This window comes from Podarcis liolepis (genome assembly GCF_965112155.1).
Source record: "Podarcis liolepis genome assembly, chromosome: 1".
Classification (NCBI taxonomy): domain Eukaryota; kingdom Metazoa; phylum Chordata; class Lepidosauria; order Squamata; family Lacertidae; genus Podarcis; species Podarcis liolepis.
The window spans coordinates 91,053,356-91,074,798 of record NC_139554.1 but is presented as its reverse complement, the minus strand read 5'-3'; the positions used below and the strand labels follow the sequence as shown (position 1 = coordinate 91,074,798).

The 21,443-nt window shown below is 45.4% G+C and overlaps 1 protein-coding gene across 3 annotated transcripts in view; it reads right to left on the bottom strand.

The window, feature by feature from the left end:
* SLC15A2 (solute carrier family 15 member 2) overlaps nucleotides 1–21,443 on the bottom strand; it is a 71,401-nt gene that overhangs the window by 31,779 nt on the left and 18,179 nt on the right. For all 3 annotated transcript variants that reach the window (XM_083489584.1, XM_083489585.1, XM_083489583.1), the window contains 3 exons: nucleotides 19,126–19,225; nucleotides 9,827–9,917; nucleotides 869–946 (listed from right to left, as the gene is read on the bottom strand). In XM_083489584.1, the coding sequence (XP_083345710.1) occupies nucleotides 869–946; nucleotides 9,827–9,917; nucleotides 19,126–19,225 (269 nt within the window). The remainder of the gene's footprint in view (nucleotides 1–868; nucleotides 947–9,826; nucleotides 9,918–19,125; nucleotides 19,226–21,443) is intronic.

Sequence of the window (21,443 nt, the reverse complement as noted above, 5' to 3'; positions counted from 1 at the left end):
CTGCCATTTAATTTTGTTGCTATCACAGGCATGTGTTTGCATGCACACAGTATACATGTAAAGAAACACACAAGTAAAATATAAGCATGCTTTGAATTGGCATTTAATCTGGGCTTCTGTGTGTGTGTGTGTGTGTGTGTGTGCGCGCGCGCATACCTTGAACCATAATTATTAATAACCCAATTTTGGGGGGAAGGGAACTAACTAAAATCTTAGCTTTGGTCCTTTCCAATATATGCTCTGAAACATAGTTGTGCCCACCTCATATCACTGAAGGATCTGCAGCCATATCAACAAATAGCAGGAACAGCAACAAATCCATTTTGGGTAGACTTTTTAAAAAAAAATAAGTGAAAGAAAAGAACTGCAGCATTTGCTGGCGTATTTTCCCTTGACTGCTTCTGTGATGTACTTTTCAAACAGTAATGTCAGATGATATCCAACAAGCACAGTACACGAATACAAAGGAACCATGTGGTAAACAGGAGGCTTCTAGGATTCTGCTGGCATGTTGTTGGGTTTTGTTTGGTGTGTGTGAAGGGGGACCATTCCTGCAACATCAGCTGTTGTCTAGTGGCATCTCCTAGCCTTTGCTGGGAAGATTTCTATTCCAGAGGGCATTAAAACAGCTAGACAAATAGAAGCTGGGGTGGGTGGTGGGTGGTGGTAGGAAACACTGCCTTTTTCATTGCACAGATTGTTCTCTCCAAAGCAAAAGACAGCATTTCTCCGGGCCTCTGGGTGGACACTGATTCTCTGCTGTGAGTGACTGTACATCCAGTTGCTCTGCTTCAAGCAATACAGTATTGCAAAGGGGTAGATAAGATGTTAGCACTGCAGCTGCTCTGTTACAGCACCACCTACTTACTGAGAGCGATGACCATGAGAGCAGCAGGAACACCAAAAGCCAAGGCATAGCAGTCTCCACCAAAGCACTCCACATCACCTAAGAGAAGCAGAAACAGAACTCCCTTTCACCATGTTTCAATTCGGATTCCCACCCTTCCTTCCAATGCCATAATAAAAAGAGATGCCCATTACCACCTTTTTCTGTGCTTGAAGTCAACACAGGACAAGTTTTCCTTAGTATACCTGCATGCACTGAATCAGTTTTGTGGGTGGCTCAGAATGTATGCAGATCAGGAAATAGCGTGCCTAGGGCTCTGCTCACTTTCTAAGACTTCTCAGGATGTGGCATTCTGAGGGCAATTCCTGTGACTGTAATTTGTTCTAACTATTTTTAATGTTGCATTTTAAAATTGTCGTAACCTGCCCCAGAGCCAGCTGGTGAAGGGTGGGTAATGAATAATATTTTAAAAATTGTATGAACTGGTGCTTAAAGTCAAGGGCACCTGTAGGCTCACATGTGCCCACAGAACCTTTCCCTGGTGCCTGCAGGGTCCCCTACATTCACTGAAATTAAACTCAAAAGAAGCATTTTATTGTAGCCTATAGGCTAGGTTATGGTATGTGCTAGGTTGTGGTGCATGTGTGTGTGTGATGCAAATGACTTTAAAAAGTGTGTCTAATGCACATTTAAAACACATAACTTTCTCTGCAATAATCCCGGGAAATTTGATTTGTTAAGGGTGCTGAGAATTGCTGTATCTGGGAAGGGCCAAGTTTCTTGGTTTGGGGGGTGGAATTGTGTGCTTCAAATGTGCATTGGATGTACTTTAAATGAGTGCCCATTTATCCAGTCTGCAAACTTGCCTCAAAATGGTTGATGATAACTCCTGCCTTAATTAATCTTCCATACACAAAACATTAACATTGCACTGACTCCAAAAGCCACAACATTACTTTGTTGATAAGAACACTTCCCAACAGTGTGTGCCTGGATATATGCAGTAGGTGTGAAAGTGATGGGGAGGGAACAGTTACCCAGGCATCCAGACTGGAGTCCCAGGCTCACCTGGCTGGGTACTCAAGCCAGAACACAGTGAAAGTCAGAGAGAAACCTCTAGACTCATGACTGTGGCCCAACTTCTGAATCAAGGGTTACATGCACCCAGCTGCAAATATTCCAGGAGAAGTGGTTGCAAAGATGCTGTTTGTTCTGCACCAGAACAAATGAAAACAAAACAATTTCACAGCTGAACACCAACAGGATAAAAAAAATACTGGTCATTATTAATGTGTGACATATTTATCTAAAGTTTATAATGCTGCCTTTGTGTTTGTGCCTGAAGTTGGGTTATTTACAGTATTTTGCTTTCAGAGGCATAAGCAGAAATTTGATAGTCCAGAACTGCCCATGTTATTTCTGATTTTCACCAGAGGACTTTTTTAGCTGTTTGGGACATTGGCTTGCTCAATATAGTAGCCACAGAGACCACACAAAACAGCCAAGTTTTAAAGGGAATGTGCTCCTTTTTTCTCTTAAGAACCAAACATCCTCATTCCACTCTGCACCATGCCACAATATTTATTTGTCCTGGCATTGACCTATGTTGATATAAGATGCAGAGCCTAAAAGAAGCTTCCTTTTCAATCAGCTACAAAATGTTCTGAGCAGCACCTACTTACCAGTGTTGACACAGGTAAATAGCTTTGCTTTCTGCCTTGTACTTTAGATTAAATATAGAAGGCAAGCAAGTTCCCAATCCAACCCCAGACATTAAATAGGTTTCAAAAACAACACACAAGACACACAAGACACACAAACTGTCCTCTCTTTGCTCCTGTGGATGTGATTGTTTTTCTCCTGAGAGCTGCTCTGTGCAATGTTAAAGGTAACCTCTTGTTCTGTCTGCTTTCACTCCTTGCATCTCAGGACATGGGCTGAAAACACATAACACAACAATTTTGCTGAAGCTCAACAGGTCTATCTGGTCAGTGTATGGGTGGGAGAATGTCTGGGGAACTTTAGGGCAGTGTTTTCTGGCATAGGTCTCACTGGATGATTGTGGATAGGTGGCCATGCAAAGTCAATGGCAATGTGATTTACAAAGGTCTGCAAACTTGTGATCCCGCTAGATTATGCTCACCAGGTGATGTCATGCTGCGTTCCACCAGCTCTCAAGAAAGAACATATACAGTATGGGGAAGGATCGTAATGAAGTTGTAGAGCACCTGCTTTTCAAGAAGAATGTCCCAGTTTCAATCCCTGGCATTTCCAGATAGGGCAAGGAATATCCCAGTCTCATATCCTGGAGACCTGTTGGCGGCCAGTGTAGACAGTTCTGATCTACACGGTCTGACATGCTGTATGGCAGATTTCTATATTCTTTATGTTATGTAGTATAGTTTCACCCTGGGCCAACAGGGGGATACTGTATATAGTTTTCACTCAGGTCTGTAGATAGTTTTCACTCAGGTCTGCGTCTGTTATTTTAGGCGGGAACTCTGGGCTGTTGTGGTTACAATGTTGACAGCCGGCTGCCTATAAATACAGGCCGGCTGAGCTGTTCGCAGTCAGTTCTATTCCAGCTTACCATAATAAAGAGCTACTTGAAGAATCGCTGTGCCGGCTGCTATATCAACCCACAACTTAACACTGGCGACGAAGGTGGGATTGATGGACATCAGAGCACAGCCAGATGCGGCCAGCCTCTGAACTGAGCTGAATCACTGAGCTGAATCACAGAGCGAAATCACTGAGCGAAATCACTGGGCAGAACCAATTCAGAGCTGACTGTTCTGGCTAGAGCACTGTGTTCCATCCATCGCCCTTCACGCCGGCATCGGAATCATGGCTTCACTTGTGCCTCTACCGCTGTTTGCGCCAGCCTCTGAATCATGGGACTCCTACCTCGCTCGGTTCGACTGCTACCTCCAAGCCAACGAGCTGACAGCAGTATCAAAGGATCGGAAGCGGGGCCTATTCCTCAGCCTCTGTGGGCCTGAGGTGTTTGAGACGGCCCGAGCGTTGGTTGCGCCTGAAGCAGTCCAGGCAACACCATGGGACACGATCCAAGAGAAGCTCCGCAACCACTACGCACCAAAGCCGTCCAAGATTGCTGCCCGCCATGCGTTCTACCACCGGAACCAGGCAGAGGGGGAGTCAATCAACAACTACACCACCGCCCTGCGACAGGCTGCAATGCACTGTGAGTTCCGAGACTTAGACCTTAGCCCTGATGGATCAAATCGTCTGCGGGGTCCGGGACATCCATCTGCAACGGCGCCTCCTAGCCAAGCCAGACCTCACGCTACAGAAAGCCATTGAGGAGGCTGTGGCCTCAGAAGCTGCTGAACGCTCCGCCCAGGAGATCCGCAAGTCCAGCAGCCCGCGTCTTGCTAGGGAGCCAGTTCCGGTGCATCATGAAGAGGCCAGCAGTGAGGAGGCATCCTCCAGTGAAGACGATGACGTGCACCAGACAAAGCGGGAGCGCAGGAAGTTTCAACAGAAGTCCAAGGGCCAACCGGAATGTGCTGGCTGCGGAGGCCACCGGCATCAACTGCATCTCTAACGCAGAGACTGAGGGTCTGGTCAAAGACTTTGCCGAGGTTTTTGACGGCACCTTGGGCCAATATACAGGTACGCCCATCTCCTTTAGCCTTGATCCACAAGTCGCCCCCATCAAGCTAAAGCCACGCCGGGTTCCCTTTGCTCTCAAGGCTAAGGTGGACGAACAACTGGACAAACTGATCGCCCAAGGAGTTTTGGAGCCGGTTGACCACGCAAAGTGGGAAACCCCCATCGTCACGCCTGTCAAGCCAGATGGGTCGGTGAGAATCTGCGCTGACTACAAGTGCACGATCAACAAGGCACTTCAGCAGCACGCTTATCCGGTTCCTGTTGTCCAACACCTGCTGCATTCCCTGGGTGAGGGTAAGGTCTTCGCTAAGCTGGACCTTGCCCAAGCCTATCAACAACTGCCAGTCGATGATGCCACTGCTGAAGCCCAGACGATCGTCACCCACCGGGGGGCATTCCGTTGCCGCCGGTTGCAGTTCGGGGTGAGTGTGGCTCCTGGCATCTTCCAAAGCCTTATGGAGCGTCTCCTGCAAGGGCTTCCGGGCGTGGTACCATATTTTGATGACGTCTTGGTGTCTGCAGACTCACACCAGCAGCTGTTCGAGCGCCTCCGTGCCGTGCTGACCAGGTTCCAGGAGGCCGGGCTCAAAGTAAAGAGGGAGAAGTGCCAGATCGCCGTTCCACAGGTAGAGTTCCTGGGCTATCTTATCGATGCCTCCGGTCTTCATCCAACCACATCCAAGATCCGCGCTATCCAGCAGGCCCCCACCCCAAAGAACAAAACGGAGTTGCAGGCATTCCTGGGGCTGCTGAACTTTTATAACATGTTCCTGCCCCACAAAGCCACAGTGGCTGAGCCTCTTCACCGACTCCTTAGCACTAAGACGCCTTGGGCCTGGGGTCATCGGGAGACGGCGGCCTTCAACGCGGTCAAGGCTCTCCTTTCTTCAGACAGTGTGCTGGTACAGTACAGTGAATCCAGGCCGCTGGTCCTTGCCTGCGACGCCTCACCTTTTGGCATCGGTGCTGTCCTTAGTCACCGTTTTCCAGATGGAAGAGAAGCACCGCTCGCCTACTTTTCCAGGACACTATCTCCGACGGAACGGAATTACAGCCAGCTCGACAAGGAGGCATTGGCACTTGTGGCTGGAGTGAAGAGGTTCCATGAATACCTCTATGGCAGGACTTTTGACCTCATCACTGACCACAAGCCACTCCTGGGCCTCCTCGCCGGTGATCGTCCAACTCCACCGGTCCTCTCACCACACATGCTGCGATGGACTGTTTTCCTGGCTGCCTACCACTACCGGCTCATCCATCGCCCGGGGAAATCGATGGGCCATGCCGACGCCCTCAGCCGTTGCCCTCTTCCAGCATTTGTGGAAGACCCGGCTCCAGCTTCATCGCTCCTTCTGATTGAGGATCTTCCGGCAGCGCCTGTATCGGCTGCCACTGTGGCCTCCGCATCTGCCCAGGATCGCACCATCAGCCGGGTGCTCAACTGGGTGTGGAGGGGGTGGCCACAAGGGCCTTTTGCATCGGAGTTCCAGCCCTTCACAACCAGACAACATGAACTCTCAGCTCATCGCGGCTGCCTGCTGTGGGGAGACCGCGTCGTGATTCCCCAGGGACTCCGTCAGCGCGTCCTGAAGGCTCTGCACGTTGGCCACCCGGGAATTGTCAAAATGAAGGCGTTGGCTCGGTGTTACGTCTGGTGGCCTAATATGGACGATGCAATCACTGCCTGGGTGTCCGCCTGTCAAGCGTGCCAGGAGTCGAGGCCTGCACCACCGGCAGCTAAGGGACACACCTGGGAGACGCCAAAGACACCCTGGTCGAGGGTGCACATCGATCTGGCTGGCCCCTTTCACGGCCGGACCTTTATGGTAGTGGTGGACGCCTATTCCAAATGGCTGGAGGTCGCCCTGATGCCCTCCACCACTACCGAAGCTGTCATCCGGGTGCTGCGAGGCCTGTTTGCAATGCATGGGTGTCCTGATGTCCTTGTCTCTGACAACGGACCGCAGTTCACGTCAGGCACGTTTGAGCGGTATCTTTTGCGACTGGGCATCCGCCATGCCCTAACGGCACCCTTTCATCCATCCAGCAACGGGCAAGCGGAAAGAATGGTGCGCTCGACAAAAGAGGCACTGGCGCGCCTGGACCGGGGAGACTGGCATGAGCGGGTCGCCGAATACTTGTTCGTGCAACACATCACCCCTCATGCGGCCACAGGGAGGAGTCCTGCTGAACTGCTTATGGGCCGCCGCCTCAGGTCACCGCTCGACCGGCTACACCCAGACTTTGCCGTGGCTGAACCCCCAGGCTGTGCCAACGCACCACGGTCATTTGTCCCAGGAAACCAGGTCTTTGCCCGGAACTATGTGGGGGACATCCCTTGGGTGCCAGCCACAGTAGTGGGAGTCACTGGACCTCGCTCGTACCAGGTGGCACTCGAAGACGGACGCTTGTGGCGACGGCACATAGACCAGCTTAGGCGCAGGGTTGGGGACTTGGACACTACAGAGGTGCCCCTAACTGCGCTTGCGGCTCCAGAAGAGACACGTACAGATGGCGAGGCCCCACCTACACCTCCCTCGCAAACTGCCAGCGTGGAGCCGAACCAAGCCGTTTCAGAACAGACTCAGACCACTCCACTTGCGGAGGCTCCACCCACAGCAGCGGATCCAGGGGAGTTGGTTCCAACGCCACCTAGGGTCGCACCACAGCCTCAGCGAGAACTGTGTGACCCTCCGGACTTGGCTACCAGTCCCCGGCGGTCTGGCAGAGTTTCCAAGCGCCCAACTTATTTAAAGGACTATGTTGTTGGACAGGTATCACTGTTGGTCTAAGTATGGGAAATGTAACCGATATGCTTTTGTGCTTAATTGAACCATTACGCGTAGTGCTGTATATAAGGAAACCATTACGATTGTAACTAACGCCTTATCTCGGTGGGGAGGGGTGTTATGTAGTGTAGTTTCACCCTGGGCCAACAGGGGGATACTGTATATAGTTTTCACTCAGGTCTGTAGATAGTTTTCACTCAGGTCCGCGTCTGTTATTTTAGGCGGGAACTCTGGGCTGTTGTGGTTACAATGTTGACAGCCGGCTGCCTATAAATACAGGCCGGCTGAGCTGTTCGCAGTCAGTTCTATTCCAGCTTACCATAATAAAGAGCTACTTGAAGAATCGCTGTGCCGGCTGCTATATCAACCCACAACTTAACACTTTAACACAGAGCAAGCTGCATAATTCTGCCTCTACTGCTGTTCTGAAGATCCCAGAACGATTGTGGCCTGGCCCTAACAACATCTCAACTGTTCTCAATACGTTGCTATCATACTCCTGCTACCAAACAGAGCAGTCAAAACACGAAGCAAGAAATGGGAAGCATTTAGCCTAACTTGGACATGTTAAATATCAGGGTGGTAGTGATGTTTTGATTGAAATGGGCTTTTGCAACTTGGTGGTCAGGAGAGAACTTTACTCAGTTTGGCACATTAACTAAAAACCTTTGCAAATCTATAATGCTCCTGAAAGGTGCTGTGATGTAGAAGAGAAATTGGTATTATGTTATTATCCTAAATTATTTCTCTAGGCACACTCCAGAATGTATAATTCTGGGCAGCTTCGCCGGGCAGCTTCCTCCTGGCACAGAGCAGAGCCCGCTGCCCACTGCTGCTGCTGCAGCGGTAGCTTCGGCAGCTTCCAAAGCAGCAGTGGACAGCGGGCTCCACGCCGAGAGGCAGTCGCCCAGCGAAGCCAGCTTAGCATCACTGGGCAGCTTCGCCGGGCAGCTTCCTCCCGGTGCAGAGCGGAGCCTGCCACCCACTGCAGCCGTACCCAGCGTATAAGACGACTCCCGACTTGTTAACCTCTTTCCAGGGTTAAAAAGTCGTCTAAATGCCGGAATCTATTGTATTTCTCTATGGGAGAAGATGAGACCAGGAGGGAAAACTCCTTTATCTGACTCCCTGTAAGATATTTCCTCCTTCCTACATTGTTTCCTTCAGTGACACAATATAGGACAAGCAAAAGAGTATGGCGTCTCTGGCAGGCTGGCATTATCTTGTAATGACTACCATTTTGTTTGCCCCAGATCTGTTGGTCATAGCCCAATATACAATTATCTGTGCTTTTAACTCAATGTGCTGGTCTGAGGGTAGCAGCCCTTCTGTTTGGGAATGGAATGAAGATCACTTGCAGAAGCTGGGAAAATGCATGTTGGATCCTGCTGCAATGTATAGTGTTTCTAGGTTCTGCATAGCAGCACTCCAGAGTCATAGGAGGATGACCTGTGCCATAAATCAGTTATAATTAACATATCAGAGTGCTCTTCAAGTAATAGTTAAAGCCTTTATATATAAACCTTTTGTGCTCTTCCACACCTGTCCAATGTTCTTGACCCTTCTTTTGGATTCTTTTAGTTTCTTTAAAATTCTTATAGACTTTTATATTCACCTTGTGCTTTAATACCTTTTAGCTTTCTAAAGCGCTTTTTCAGATTTTAAATGCTGGTCTATGGCCATAATAAAGATTTGTATTGTATTGCAAGTTGGATCCATAACTGAGCTTACTCAATCACATCTTCTCTTCAATGTTTATATCACAGAAAGTCTTATGGTACTTAAAACAAACAAACAAACAAACAAACAAACAAACACGACACAATCCTTTGAAACATGGGTACAGCACCTGCACATGAAGGAATCCCCCTAACAGATAAAAGAGCATTGTTTCCTCCTTTTCTCTCCCCACACCCCACTATAGTGCATAAGCATAGGCACAGGCATTCAGCCTGCCATGCTGTTCTGGTGAACTGGAGATCCATGTGCAACTCTGAGATCTCCACCTTGTCCTCTAATCTCTGATCCACTCACTCAAGGAACATGAACTCCACGTTTGCAACCTTCCCCAAGTAGAGAAGGCTGGTTAGGTGGACCTCCTGCTTCCATGTCTCCCATTACCCAGACTGCCCTGGCACTGTTTCTAAAGAGTCATCCATATGTTTCCACCTCCTAAGGGGGAATGGGGTTGTATTCTTTGTGGAGCCCTCCAAGTTCCAGTGCTGTACATAAAAATTGTATCCCGTTTTAAAAACAACTTCTCTCTATTCTTTCAGCAGAATCACAGTGGTCTAGTCACTCTAAACAGCCATATGATTTTATTCACATGGAAGTCAGGAAAACCCAATTAGCTAAGGGAGTGGGATAGTCATGCTGCATCTAATTCCCACCTTCATTCTAAATCAATGCTGGGAAACTGGTGGCCTTTCAGATGTTCTTGGACTCCAGCTCCTATTGCCGCACAATGCATGGCTAATAGTCTAGAATGATGGGAGTTGTAGCCCAACTATATCTGGGGGAATATCATCCATCCATGTTGTTAATCAACACTGACCTCTCAGCACAGGGGTAAGGAAAGTAGAGATCAGGCTTCCTGCATTAATGGACAGGTAGAAGACAGAGAAGAACTTGCTTCTTTCCTGGCCCTGAAATGAGAGAAGATCAAATCAACATCAGAGGTTTTTTTAAACACTGCTTAGAAACATAGAAATGGATTTGTCAACGGGGCTCCATCAATTCCACTCCACTATCAATTATACATTTGTATTGACCTAAAATAAAATGCAAGGTTAAAATCAAGGCAAGATATAGATTCTCTCTCTTTCTTCACACTTCTATATAAACACACAAGTAGAAGGAAAGATTCTCTTCTCTTTGCATGATAGAGGGAGGGGGATTTACAAAGAGAGTAGCAGTTACTTATTCAGAAGGAGCATTTTAATTGAGTCCCAATATAGCCTCATTCAATCCAACTTGGCAGTGCTTGACAGCTCATCATGTCTAGGCAATATTCTCCCAAAAAACACAAATAGGAAAAGAAACATATTCATTATAAAAAGCATACACCAACAGCTCAGATAAGGAAAAGGGTGGAAGAAGTTGGCAAAGTGAAGCCATAGTTAGGCAAGAAATAATTGGGATTATATAAATTACATTTCAGCCTTAAGTACATTTGCTTCGTAGTATTAGCTCATTTATTTCAACGGAACCTACTTCTGTAGGCTAAAAATATCCTTGCTAGACAAATTCAAGGGGCTGTTAACTTTTGCTTATGCTAACCAGGAGCACAGAAAAAGAACTGATATTACTAATATGCATTATATGCAGATATAGGTGGAATTTACAACAAAATGCTACAGTGTGGATTCCAGCCAGCCATGCCTTATGCCAGGGCATTCTAAAAAAGCTAGCAAAGCCATGCAGAATCTTATGGCTGCTCCTTTTCATGAATCAGAACACAACTAAAAATAAGCCATAGAAATCAAAAGTGTTTCAGTTGCCTAGCTCAGGAAGTTAGAACCAGGCAAGAGCAACAAGTTTCCAGGTAATAGGCCAAAGATTCAGGTTTCACAACCACTTATTTAATTGTGGATGACAGAGCGGAGCAAAGAGCCGCCAGCGAAATAAAAAAAACTCAGACTCAATATGCACTCAGAAGCCTTGGCCAATTTACAGCTATTCAGCTATACTCTAATGTGAGTAGCACAGTTAGATGATTTTGATTCTGGACTTAGAGAAGGGACTCTTTAAGATGGTAATGTGGATTACTTCACGTACTTTAAAGTGTGGGAAGCCAGCCCTGCTGTGTTTGTAGCTCCTCCTGCTGAGTGGGGCCCCTCTCTGTTTGCCCCAAAGTGCTGCTCTAATGGCACCTCTCGCTATTATTGACTCTGAAGTTGGCAAAAATAATAGGCAGACTCAGTTCTCTTTGTACTGGCACAGGCTGATTCCGACGTGAGAAAATGGCAGGAGGGAGAGCAATATATGTAAATGTCTGCTCCTCTTTTTACATGAACTCCTGCGGTTATTTAATTTATAAAAAGGTTCAAAATCATTATACGGTAATGAGAAATTGCCCCATATAGATTTTTTATGTGCAGAGCTACCTTCCAGTGCTCAAGGTTGTGGAGCTTCACAGGCAGACTATGATAATGAATGGGTGGAATCCAAATATTATTTTCTTAATAATATTTAAGAGGTGCAACAGCGAACCTTTGTTTATTTTTCACCAGTTTGTAGACCACCCTTCCTCATGCCAATTTACTACCCCAAAATGCTTTCATATTTAGGTAAAGCTCCTTCATGAGCCCGCACAACCTTTACTATCTTCTTTGGAGGACCTGATCAGAGTGCCTCCAACTTCTGAGGGGAGGTGAACAGCAAGAAGAAATAGGACTCAATCATGGTGCTTTGTCTCTGGAACATCCTCCCCCTGCTCATCTATTAGGCTTTCTCTCTGATTATTTTTATAATGAAATTGAAAGTGCCTTTGTTGATTTTAGCTTTTCATATCTCAGCTTGCTCACTGAGCTCACACGGAGAAATGCTGTTTGTTGTCCCTCATGTTACAGAGGACCAGCTGGCTTCAACAACAAGTTGGGGTCCACAGCATACTGGTCCCATGCTGTGGCAGATTCTTATGGTGGAGATCTGGCGTGTGCCCTCACTTTGAACTTTCAATTGTATCCAAAGACCTTTTTTATGCTGACAGTGAAGTATTCTGTGGGTTTGGGAAGGGTATTCATTGTGTGAAGAAATCTTGCAATGGATCTGTCCAGGAAACAGCCGGAGTCAGGAGAACTTCAATAGTTGCATTTATTCATGAACAACAACATTCAGACAGAACCTGGTACTGGAGATGAAAGGCTCTATCTATCTAGTTTCTCTCAGTTTCTCATTTTTCCAATCTTAAAATCAGTTCTCCAAATTTTGCAGCTATTTAAGAATTCTTTTTTAAATGTGTCAACATTTTAGTGCCAATTCCTCCTAAAGAACGTATTTTAATATGCAGTTCTGACTAACGTACAGATGTTTGCAAGCATCTTCCCTAAATACAATGCACTTTTGTATGTTACTTCCACAAATAGCTTTATTCTTATGCACACTTTCCTCTAATATATGCATTTTTGTAACTGTTTTGTGCTTGGAGAACTGTATCACAAAATTCTGGTAAGTGTGAATCTATGATTGCTTCCAGACTGTCACTATGTAAGGTAAAGGTAAAGGGACCCCTGACCATTAGGTCCAGTCATGACCGACTCTGGGGTTGTGGCGCTCATCTTGCTTTACTGGCCGAGGGAGCCGGCATACAGCTTCCGGGTCATGTGGCCAGCATGACTAAGCCGCTTCTGGCAAACCAGAGCAGCGCACAGAAACGCTGTTTACCTTCCCGCCGGAGCGGTACCTATTCATCTACTTGCACTTTGACGTGCTTTCAAACTGCTAGGTTGGCAGGAGGTCACTATGTAGGGGTGGGATTAAATCACATGCTGGCAAATTATGATTGTCTAATTACAGGTGCTTGGAAGGTCCTGCACAACAAACCCCACCCCATGAACTTTTTATGACAAAGAAAGTCACAGGGAAAATGCAGCATTGTTTAACCTCACCACATTCAATGTTCAGTGAATAGCTGACATCATCTAGCCTCCCTATAAACAAATCAGGATGAACTGGGGTCATCTGGAAACAGCTGAATTTCATTTTGAGTGAATACAGTAATATTGAAAGGGAAGTATGGCTTAGCCACATTTTCTATAAACAGAAAAGAAAAAAGTCCAAGCTTACCCTATAGCTTAATTATAAAAATCAAGAGCTGTTGACCATAATTAGTATGCACAGAAACCTTTTTGCTCACACTAAGTATAGCAAATGTAATTTTCTGCAGTTGAATTTGGTTTCCGGATTACTAATTATATATACAGAAATACAAGTAATGAAAATAAATATTAAGATTTTGCAAACAACTTTTCACCATAACTCTTTAACTTGCTTGTTAAGGGATAAATTGTGCTACTGTTTCATCCACTTACCTATTAGCCCCTTGAGCTAAATAATCCCCACTACCAACTATCGGACCATAGACCTGCTATGTGAAGGCAACACTGGTTCCTTACAGACTATCCATCAAACCCAAGACTGAGCAAGGTTTGCTAACTGCTGTTAGACAGGGGTTATCCAAGGTGAGTCCCGACAGATGTGGACTACACCTTCCGTCATCCCTAACCCTTCACTACATTTACTGAGTATGATGAGAATTATAGTCCCAAACACCTGGAGGACACCACCTTGGCTGTCCCTGTGTAGGACCATTTTTGGTGCTTTTCCTGGTGACTGTGACTAGGGATAGTAGGGTCTGTCAGTTTTGATCCCTTCTTAAAATCAATTCTCTACATTTCAGCAGCAATATGTGGATTTTCTGTTTTGTTTTAAATCCTCATGAAATTCTTCTGCATGTGTGAATTTCTCCAAATAAACAATTTTTTGCAAGCAAGTTCTCCTAATATAATGAATTACTGAATGTTATTTTCACTAATATATTCATGTTTATGCATACTGTTACCTAATATATGCCTTTTTTTGGGTATACATTAGCTGGTCAGAGAACTGCATCACAAAATTTAGAAAAATGTGAATTCTGAAGGATGGCTGTTTCAGATCTCATACTGTTTCAGAAAGTGCCAATTTGATAAATTTGGCTTTAAATGCAAACTGAATCCAATTTCTCCCCTATCTCTAGCCTGCACCTATACAGACTGATGTAAATGATGCACCACCTCCACTTGCTTTAGCATATTGCTATACATTTGGTGCTTTCTGGTATTCAAGATGGACTCTGAAATTGTGAAGGCACTTGGGATTCTTGGCATGTAGCTTGTGTGAAGTTATTTATTTTGCTTGAGGTCCATGCTGCATGAAGGACCTTATAGCCTTAAAGCTCTGTCAGCAGTCATTCTCAAGCTTTTGAAAGCGTGATTTCAGCATTCGCATGGACTTTCAAAGCTGTACTGTGGATATCATGGGCTGGTGACTTTTTTAGAGATCTCATTAGGATTCGAGGGAAGGTGAAAGGATCACCAGGCTCAAAATCCCTAAAGCATCTTATGCCTGAATTAACCAGTTTTGATGACTTCACTGGTTTCCACCTCCCACAGACCATGCACAGGAACCTGCTGAGCAACTGCATCTGTCAACACTTAGCAGCTGCAGAAAAAAACTTCAAAGATCATTCCCCACTTTGTTACTTCCCAGCAGCAGCATCCATAAAGTGAGGTGTGAATTTCCAAAAAGGCAGTACATGAGCCTGAGCCCCTTGACATATTTGTTTTGATTCTGGCGTAGTTCTTCATGCATTTTCCGCACCTAAATGCCTCCCCAACTTGGGAGTCCACAATTAAGATGTAAATGTATGTCTCATTATGAGCAATCACATCTGGTACATCTCTTGAATAATCTTGATGCCACGGAGGGGAAGGAAAGAGAATCTTGAGTCAGTCAATCCAAGTGTGAAGCCTATAGAAGAGATCCCATTGTCAATGCCATTTTCTTGGTTCCAAGAATTGGATTCCGGTGTAATTGGATTTTGGTGGATTTCTGTTGGTTGCTTTGAAATCCCTTCAGTTCCTGATGTACTTCCATGCTGCTTTCTCAATTATTTGCTTTAATTCAAAACTCTGGATATTTGTGCACATGCATTTGCACACTCTATCACACTGCATTTTGAAAGCTGTAGTCATTCTTGCAGATGCATATTTTGCTTGAGGTTTCAGACTATAACTCCCATAACAGCTGACTGATGGCAGATAGGAGTTATAATCCTAAATATCTGAAGTACCTGTTTAAACAACAGCATACATAAATTTTGGAACCCTTAACTAGCCAAGGTTGCTGGCTGCAGCCCATGAGTACCTAAAGAGGTCCATACAGGCATTTGATACAATGTTTGATGCAAAGAACAGAAATGCAACGCCTTGTGTATGTACACAAGCTTCTCAATCACATTTTTTTTGCACATAATCCTACCTGCCCTGCCACAGAATATATACTCCAGCTTGCCATAATGTACCCATTACTTTAAAGCATAATGGGAGAAGTGGTCCTAAGACACAGGGACAGGAAGTTACATTGCAATACACTGAATAGTTTGGGGTGGCTCATTTTAAACAGTATGTCAAGAAATTGACATAAAGCTGAGTGACAAAAAGAAGGGAAGTCAAGGATTTTGCCTGCAAGATAAAAGCGCATTGACTTAAGCCCATAGTAAGCCTTAAATCTGTGGCCTGCAGCAGGTAGGCATCCTGTGAGTTCTAACAAGCTCCAGCCTGAGGAGAACTACAAGGAAAAGAGCCACATCAGACAGCAAGTAATTCTCTTCACAGCAGTAGGCTAGAACAGACCATGTGGTGCTGCCTATATAAAAGCTGCCAGGTCACCCTTGCTCTGTAGGATGAACACCAAGGTCCCAGTCCCTGTGAAAGATACTCTACCCCTGCCTTCTTTGCAGAAGTCAAGTGTGACAAGTGTTATTTCCCTTCCCAGTGTGCATCTGGAACCTACGCACATTAAACTGAAGCACAGCAACCTGCAGGGTAAATGCATGAGCTTGCTCCTTTTTGCAGGCCAAATAACCCGCGGAAAGCAGAAACATGAGTCTGCTCACATGCCTGCTTTTCGCAGGGATGTTGGAGAATTCTAATGGGAATGGAAACAGGAAGGGAAATTAATGACATTTGCTTATTTAGTGCATGTCCAGAATGGAAATCAATCCAGCGAATAGGATTGGTATTCATTGTGGTTGTTTTCAGCCTGCAAACGATTGCATAATTGTTGCTGGGGTTCCCTTCCATTTGCACTGTGCTTCCTTTGCACTGCAATAAATGGCCTTTGCACTGGAAGGAATGTTGTCAAATAATGTAACAAGAATGTAATTAATTAGGTAAAATTCCACCACAGTGGACAGCAAGACGAATAATGTAGTTTTTGTTGGATGCTGACATGCAGCAGAGCAGAAACAACACTGCGTACGATAAACACAGAACACAAATCAATGCCTGCTTACATTCCTACATATGAAGTGAACCTTAGTACATCCTCCTTAAGGAATACACGGCTGAAGCAGAGTGCACATGATAATGATCTTCCAAAAGAAAACAACTGTTTCTTCATTCAGAGTTTGGAATTTTGGGGTGAAACATTCAAAGGTCTCCTCATCTCCATTAACGATTAGCTTTTAACAACTTCTAAAGATCAACTTAACCCAGGAAGGTAATACTTAACCTCTCAGACAAGAGCACAGTGATTAATTTGGAGGGAATCTGTAAAGCATTTTGAAAACAAGTGCTGTGTGTTCTTGTTATAATCACATACTAATTAGTTGTTAATTAGAAGTTGATTACAAAATATTACTAATTATTATTAGTCATAGATGTTGCACTTCTGGGAATGATATAACCCTCAGGAGCTGCTACTTTGAGATAAGCAGAGGAAGATTCCTAATGTCAATTACAATTACTTTTTCTAAACTCAAAGAAATCTTTTATGTGTCTTTCCCTTCCCCAGCCAAATTACATGATTGTAGTAATTCTTATGTTGTCAGCTCTCTGCCTAACAATGATACTTCCCCATACCTTAAATCTATGATTATCTGTGTTGTAATATTATTTTCTGACATAGGCCCAGATGCTAACTACATAATTCCACCCCCCAAACAACAGGCAAACATAAACAACCAAAATGCAATAAAATAACTCATTACATCCATCCGCAGCTACAGAGATGATATGCAGGGCTGTGAAGATATGCAATCTCATGTTTGATCAAAACTATTGCCTGCCTGATCATTAACAAACAGGCTTTAGGGGGATGCTAGGAATTTTCAATATCCTGAAGGTATCCTATTGTTTAGGTTTCATGAGCTATGTGAGAAAGACATATTGCACCATTTTGTTGCATAGGTTCAACTTGTTTCCTTCATTGCTAATGCCAGAGTTTCCTTCTCAGTTTGGACAGTGGTCCATTTAGGCCTATTTGAAATCTCCATGAAGCCACGGTGGGTAGTAGGTAATGGGAATGTCCAAGAGCTCAGAGAGTTGTTTTCAGCTCAGCTTCCGTGATGGCATGAGAGAGTATCCTTAGGGGAAGTGGTGGCAAAGAAGTGGAAAAACAGGTTCCAAGGAAACAGATTCTGCCTTGTATGCACAAAGTTTTGGCAAAGGAATGCAGGAACGCCATTTGCTGCTTCTTCAGTTCCAACCACCGCAGCTCACAGTCATCTGTGCCGTCGATGATGCTTTCTGAGATATGGAGGGAGGGACTAAATGGAAGTAGGCAACTTCAGGTAGTGCTTGTCCAATGACATCCCATTTTGTTTCCACAGATGCCCATGTTTTAAGAGACCTCAAGCCATACTTGGCAACAGTGACCAAATCCTGCATTACCAAACTTAAAACCATGGAGAGACCTGGTCTGAACAAAGACATTGGATTCTTATCTCATTATACATGACTTAGCCATTTCCCACCTTCTCACCCCTTGCCTTTTCCTGTAAGACCTATTACAGTCGTTAAGAGTCGTCAACAGGCTCATCTCAGCTATCTGCCAATCACCCATTCCCACTACCCTTCTGAGTAATACCCCTCCCCACCTTCTCACTATATAGAAGGATCTGGCATGCACACGAAAGCTCATACCAAGAACTAACTTAGTTGGTCTTTAAGGTGCTACTGGAAGGAATTTTTTTATTTTGACTATGGCAGACCAACACGGCTACCTATCTGTAACCAAATCCTGCATATTTTCCTGTTTGTTCCTCAGAGGCGTCAGAGAAGTGTGGGAGGAAAGGTTTAGCTCAGAGGCAGAGCTCATGCTTTGCAGGCAGAAGGCACCAGGTTCAGCCACTGGCATTTCCAGCAAAATGAATCAGGTAGCAGGTGGTGAGAAGTACCTTGCTCTGTTTGAGACCTTGGAGCACTGCTGCCAGACAGAGGTTAACTATGCTTGGTTACATTAGGCAAGGCCTATGACATGGCATAAGGCAACTTACTAGGCTCCCTAGATGTGGACAGAGGATGCGCAAGTTGCACACTTCTCATGGACAGAGCTTCTGAGTAATATCCAAAGCTACCCTTTATATAGGCAACCTTGCTATCGTCTCTTTTGCATGGATGAGTCAAGAATGCATGTTCATTACATTGCATTTGACTTTTTATTAAAAATGATGAGCCAGGGGTGAGTAACCCTTTGAGGGGGCTTGATAGTCACATTGAAAGTTTGACCGCCATTCCAAGGGCTGCATGGCAGTGCACACACTCACACACTCAGCAGAAGGTGATAAACAGGTAGCGTACATATACAGGCACACACTCAACAGAAGAAGGGAGACAAGCTGGCATAAGAGGGCCTGCTCCTGTTCCATTGTTGCCATGGGGAGCAGAAACACTGTCAGTAGGTCTTAGAAAGGAAACAGGAAAGAGCATTCCTTCCTGTTTCCCAAACCTCTCTGAGACTATCTAACAATGTCACCAACATTCAAAGAACGATGCCAGGTCAGATGTAGAAGGGACCCTTTGGAAGGTGAAAAGAAGCAACAGCACCTCCCCCCCTCCCCGCTGTGTACCAGATCAATGGAGAAATGGTGGGACTTAATAATGTCATCTGCTGGACAACCCTTTTTTATAAGGGTTTTTTTTTTTATTAAGAAAGAAGGCAAATTGTTGGAGTGGTAGTTCGGGACCACCATGAATTGCTTCAGGAGTCCAGATACAGCCCACAGGTCAGGGATTAACCATCCCTGCCAAGTGCTATGTTTAAAAAAGCATTAAGAAACCACATGGATAAAAGAAACAAAACTCTTACATGCTCCTCTTCAAACTGGTCTCCACCAAACGCCGCCACACAGGGCTTGATACCTCCTGTTCCAAGAGCAATCAGAGTCAGGCCAGTCATCGACAGAACCCTTCAAACAGGAATGGAGACATTTCAGCACCACGGAAGGGTGTGTGGGTGTGTGTAGGGATAATAGCAGCACCTCCCAACTACATTGCACATCAAAATACTTTTCTCCCCAATAAAATTTTATTAAGACCTTTCATGATGTGTTACAACAAAAAATAAACTAATCTAAACAGAAAAAAGAGAAAAAGGAGAATGCAAAGTCCTCTCTTGCAGGTAGATCTTAACTTGTCCCACACGGAAAGAGGTGAACCCTCCCAGCCTCCCAGTCTGGGAGATCTTTCCTTCCCTGCTTCTCACACAGGGTCCTTCCCCAACCATCCATCACCTTCATCTGCATGCAAACTCCTGATTAACCCTGAGTGGAGGACCAAAATACTTTGAAGCACATTACTGAAGGCCCATTCACACTTGGTGTGTGACACCTGCTTTTCTGCAAGAAGGGGCTGAATACGGGGTGAGTGGGGGTGAGTGAGGCCAGTTGCATGAGTTAAACTGCTTCCCAACTAGGAAAGAGAGTAATAACCAAGTGGGATCTTTATTCTGAATCCCCAAAAGTGTGCTACCAGAAAGATTGGTATGCCGCAAGGGAGGAAGCAATCAAACCATCATGCTGGATTGGGCAGAAACCACCCTCTCACTTTCTCTATCACTTTCCAGGCAGCGATAACTGTCCTGAGGGTGCACTGGAAGTCTCTGAAGCAGCACTTGCTATGGCTGATTAGTGCAGGAAAATCACAGAAGCATCACCATTCAAGCCTGGTTTCAGATTTTACAGGGCCCTTCCCTCAGCAGACTACCCCTTAGTGCTGACTGACACCCCCCCCTCAGAGCCATCTCCTCTGAGCATCAGCACTACTGCAGCTGCCAGCCTCACCTTCCCAGTACATTCCCGAACACAATTCAAAGTGTTGGTGCTGGCCCTAAACGGCCTCGGTCCTGTATACCAAAGGAGCATCTCCACCCCCATCATTCTGCCCAGACACTGAGGTCCAGTGCTGAGAGCCTTCTGACGGTTCCCTCACTGCAGGGAACCAGGCAGAGGGCCATCTTGGTAGTGGCACCTGCCCTGTGGAACGCCCTCCGACCAGATGTCAAAGAGAAAAACAACTACCAAACTTGTAGAAGACATCTGAGGGCAGCCCTGTTTAGGGAAGCTTTTAATATTTAATAGACTATTGTATTTTAATATTCTGATGGAAGCTGCCCAGAGTGGCTAGGGAAACCCAACCAGATGGGCAGGGTATAATTAATAAATTATTATTATTATAATATTATTATTCCCTTTGCACTCACTCTGTGAACTCACTGGTAGCCATGGAACTGCCACCAGCTAAGCTCACTCATGAGTGTGAGGTGAAGCAGATGAGACAGCCAGTTCCACCCTTGTATAGCGAGTGGATTTACTTGGCACCAGACCCCTGGGAACCAACCTGTCACTTTGTCCCTGACCACTACTTTCAGGTAGTAGGTATTGGGTAGTGGCAGAATGTTCTAGAAGAGCAAACCAGGCATCAGCCCCAGTGGGTTCCATGCTGATGCTGGGCCTGTCACCATGGCAGGCAAACACACTGCTGTCTGCTTCTGGGAAGGGCTGTAGCTCAGTAGAAGAGCACAAGCTTTCCATGCAGAAGGTTCTGTTTTCACTCACTGGAATTTCCAGGCAGGACTGCGAAGGGTTCCCTATTGGAAACCCTTGAGGGCCACTACCCAGTCAGCCTAGATAGATAATACAGAGCTAGATGAGCCAATGGTCTGAACAAGGTAGGTCCTGCTCCTGATAACACTGTATTTTTTAAACATTCTGATAACACTGTTTTTTATAAAAAAACCAACCCAAAACATTGGAATATTACAGTACTCATGTGCCTCCCATTTTCAGCCATGGCAGGGAACCAGTTTCAGCCCAGGAAAAAAAACATTATCTATGTCATAGCCAGCCAAAGTTTGGGGAAACCCTGCTTTATTTATATGCATGCTGCACTTGCCTGGGATTTGGCAAGAAAGTTGCTAGCACACCACTAGCTTGAAGTGGGAATGATGCCTAAGGCCTGATTCAAACCTTCAGAAAAATTACATCATACAGTTCTGGAATGAGCTGCCAAAGGAAGTCTGCTAATGCGCTCCTTTAGTGTGGTTTTGGGAGCTTTGAGAAACTTATTTATTTAGGCAAGCTGTTGAAAAGTTAAGCCATTCCAAGTGATTAACTGGGGTTATCTGTT